General features: G+C 32.1%; 1 protein-coding gene across 4 annotated transcripts in view; it reads right to left on the reverse strand.

The window, feature by feature from the left end:
- Positions 1–952: 952 nt before the first annotated feature.
- The window catches only part of LOC106468152 (U11/U12 small nuclear ribonucleoprotein 35 kDa protein-like), a 17,712-nt gene continuing 15,048 nt past the window's right edge, over positions 953–3,616 (reverse strand). For all 4 annotated transcript variants that reach the window (XM_013928563.2, XM_013928562.2, XM_022396461.1 and 1 more), the window contains one exon: positions 953–2,082. In XM_013928563.2, coding sequence (XP_013784017.1) covers positions 1,793–2,082 — 290 coding nt within the window. In that variant the 3' untranslated portion in view covers positions 953–1,792. The remainder of the gene's footprint in view (positions 2,083–3,616) is intronic.

A 3,616-nucleotide genomic window follows, 5' to 3' on the forward strand; every position in this document is an offset into this window, starting at 1 on the left:
ATTAATTAATAGGCATTATAGGCCAGGGGAAATTTTGCGCCCCTTCACACCTGCACCCGGGGGCGATTGCAACTCCCCCTTGCTACGCCACTGTGGACCACCAATACTTGGGTTACTCTTTAACAGTGAATGGTGAGATTAACTATCTCACTATAATATTAACAAAGCTGAAAGGGCAAGAACTCCTAGTAATGTGTTTTGATCCTGTAACCCACAAACTGCAAGTCAAGAACCTTAACTACCAGGCCATACTAGGCCTAAGTAAAAAGGATCTCAAACTTATTAGCATTAACAAAAATCTATCTCTTTCTTTTATCACTGGCTAACGTCCTGATTTGCATGAAAAATAATGGATTATATCACTATTCTCCATCAAATAAATGGTATATACTGTGAGGAATTGATCAAACTTGTGATCATTCTATTAACAAACTGATATGATTTTAAACTGGGCCTGTTGTCCTTTCCAACTTGTTTCCTGTTATAACTTTTTGTTTTTTAATAGGTCAAGAATATATAGTGTCTCAGAATATGAAGGTTCTAGAGGCATTGCTTGTCATGAGAGAAGTTGTAGAACATTCCTAGTTGCTATACACAGTTCCAGAAGCCATAGCTTAGATAGTCATGTAGATTTCATTGCTTTAGCAGGAAAATAGTTGTAAAAATGAGACAGTATAGTTAGCTGAAAATTCCTAACCATTCTAGTTACTAACGGTTAATTTTTTCTATTGCAAGGTCTTTTATTGGTTTTCTTGATTTACACATTACTCAAGAGGCTTTGGTGTATGTTGTATATTTAACATGAGTTTGGGTTTGTTTCAGAACAAAGGCACATTTGGCTATCTATTATGTCTGCCATGGGGAATCGACCCCCAGATTTTAGCATTGTAAGTCCATAAACTTACTGCTGTCCTAACAGGGGACTATTTAGCATAAAATCCATTTCTCGGTATACAGTATAAAAAACAATTTTATTTACTATTCATGAATACAGCTATCACATGATTTACATTTCATACATTATGAGCAACAGTAGTGTATGTAATTTGTACAGTCACTAATATAATAGATTAACTAAAACTAAATGTGATAAAGATCTGTATAATATTTTTGTATGAGCTATAGAAATGATCATGAACTAAACAAAGATTAGTAAACAAACAATTATTCAAAAATTTGTAAAAATAACACTTTTTTTTTTTTTTTATAAAATAGCAAGTTTAAACAGGTTTATTACAACAATTCAGAACCAGAAATTATATTTATTATGTATTTACCTACTAAAACTACTTTAAAAGAGGATATTACAGAAGATGGTTATATGGCTGAGTTTGGTTCAAATGTAGTCCCAATGCAAGGAACTCAGAACTACATAATTACTTTTGTTTATTAAGATAACTAAAGGAAAGGCTCAGTTTTATATAATTAAAAAAAGTTTACCAATTAATTACAATTATTAACTTTATGTTAAATTTTTCAAGAAAGTTGTAATATTTATTATGTGAAAAGTTAATACAAAATTACCAATGAATATAGTTCATTTTCTTCATTTAAAATTTCCAATGTAGCTATGGCATGAAACTTCCATAAAGGTTATAAAAATTTTCACAGTTTTAAAACAAAGTTGACATTACAATTAAAAGAAAATGCTTCTGTGATCGATAAGATTATTTAACAAAAGTTAAATACTGACGATGATACAATCATGTTGTATCATACCTACTCTCTATTCAAGAGTAGCCAGCCAGCCTATGTTCCAAGTTTTTTTTTTTTTAATGCTCCTATCCTAGTACTATCTGTCTCTGTGACGTCTACTGGTATCTGAATGACGGTCATGATGAGATCTCTCTCTATATTTTCCCTCATGCCATCTGTCTTGATGTCTTGAACCCTGTCTCTCTGGATCTCTTCTCCTGTAGTTTTTTTCTTCATATCTTTGTGATCTGTCATCATCTTTCCTCCTATGGAAGTTGTTTCGAGAATCCTCAAGCTTTGGCTTAACAATGATTGGCTTTTTAAATGGCCGGTCCCTTCCACCAAACCTCAGCTGGCCAGACTCCTTTTTTCCACCAAAACCGCCTCCTAGAAAAACCATTTTTTTATCACTTTTTTAGATTTTTCATAAGAGCTACAGATGCACTCTTATATGTAATCAGTTAACATACTTGTAATTCTTAAATGAGGTAAACAGTAGTTTGTGACATCCAAAACTAAAATCTCAACATTAATGTTTATACCTTGGAATAATCATAACCATAAGTTTCATAAAACAGATGTTATCTTTTGTTCTTCTTAAACTGGATGTTACAAGTATTTATGTAGTAGCATAAAACTTTCCTCTTTTTTATTTTAATGTTAACACTTCCCTTATCTGAAAATGTATTTCTGATAATTATCAGATTAGCTACTTTTCTTTTCAGGTCGCACTATTCTGCCTTAGACTTACGTGCCACCAGCCTTGTGAAACTCAAACTTAAAATTCACATGAAACATTTGAATTTGCTCTACTGCATGATGATGTATCATCCAGCAAAACCCTTCACCAATAGGAGTGTGACACGCCTCCTTGTGCCGATGCTCCTTCTGTTTCCATTTTCATGTCCTCATTCTTTAACAAGTGCACCTTTTAACGGTGAAGAGTGGGAATGTACACAGATATGAGTATCTAAGTATCTATTAAGGAGTAAGAGCCAGAACTAAAGATTAACATGGATGTTTATACATGGCAAGGAATAATTAACCAAAACTAAGCATTATCTTCCACATGTATATGTGAAGAAGTAAAGAATTAAAGAAATGAATTGCTAGGTGTATACGTTAAAGAATAAGGAACTAGAATCAAACTATAATATAATCAACTAAGAATACGCATTACAAGAATTACTTTCAATGTGTACAAGTGTTACGTACTGGAATTTCAAATGGTTTGTAACCGAGTTAACTGATAATTTAAATTTAGTAGTTAAATTGTACTTTGGATTTAGTAGTTAAACTAAAGCCGATATATAGTCAGTTTACGATATTTGCCAACAAGATTGATACACACTGTTTTAAACACAAATATGTTTTAATATACACACAACAATACAATTTACAATAACAATAATTACAAATAGTTATTGCACACAATGATGTATAGACAAACTTACAAGCAATGTAAAGTCTTTATTCTAGTTTGGAACTTCCTTGATATCTTATCGAGGGTTCACAATGAGCGAGTTGATTATGAGTTGATGGAGATATATTTCACTTAACGGGAATCTTTGTCTCTCACTGATCACACACCAATTTTTCCACTTGTGACGTTAGGCAATGTTTTCATAAAAATACTAATGTCCAATGAAAATCCACTGAAGTTAAATGATTTGTAACGTTCAAAATTTATAAATATTCCTGGTCAAATATCTCAAGTTTTCCCATTGATAAGCGTTATAAAAATCACAGTTATAGCTTTCAAAGTTTTATTGCATCACTGACTATAGCGAACTAATAATAGATACTCTCTCTGGCACGTCTCGCTGGTTATATTTATAGCCGTGGGAAGGTTTTCTAGAAAATTCAGTCTAACGTAACAATACTGAGCAACATTTAAACGTTTATGTATATACATATATTG

This window comes from Limulus polyphemus, unplaced genomic scaffold, assembly GCF_000517525.1.
Source record: "Limulus polyphemus unplaced genomic scaffold, Limulus_polyphemus-2.1.2 Scaffold2893, whole genome shotgun sequence".
NCBI lineage: Eukaryota > Metazoa > Arthropoda > Merostomata > Xiphosura > Limulidae > Limulus > Limulus polyphemus.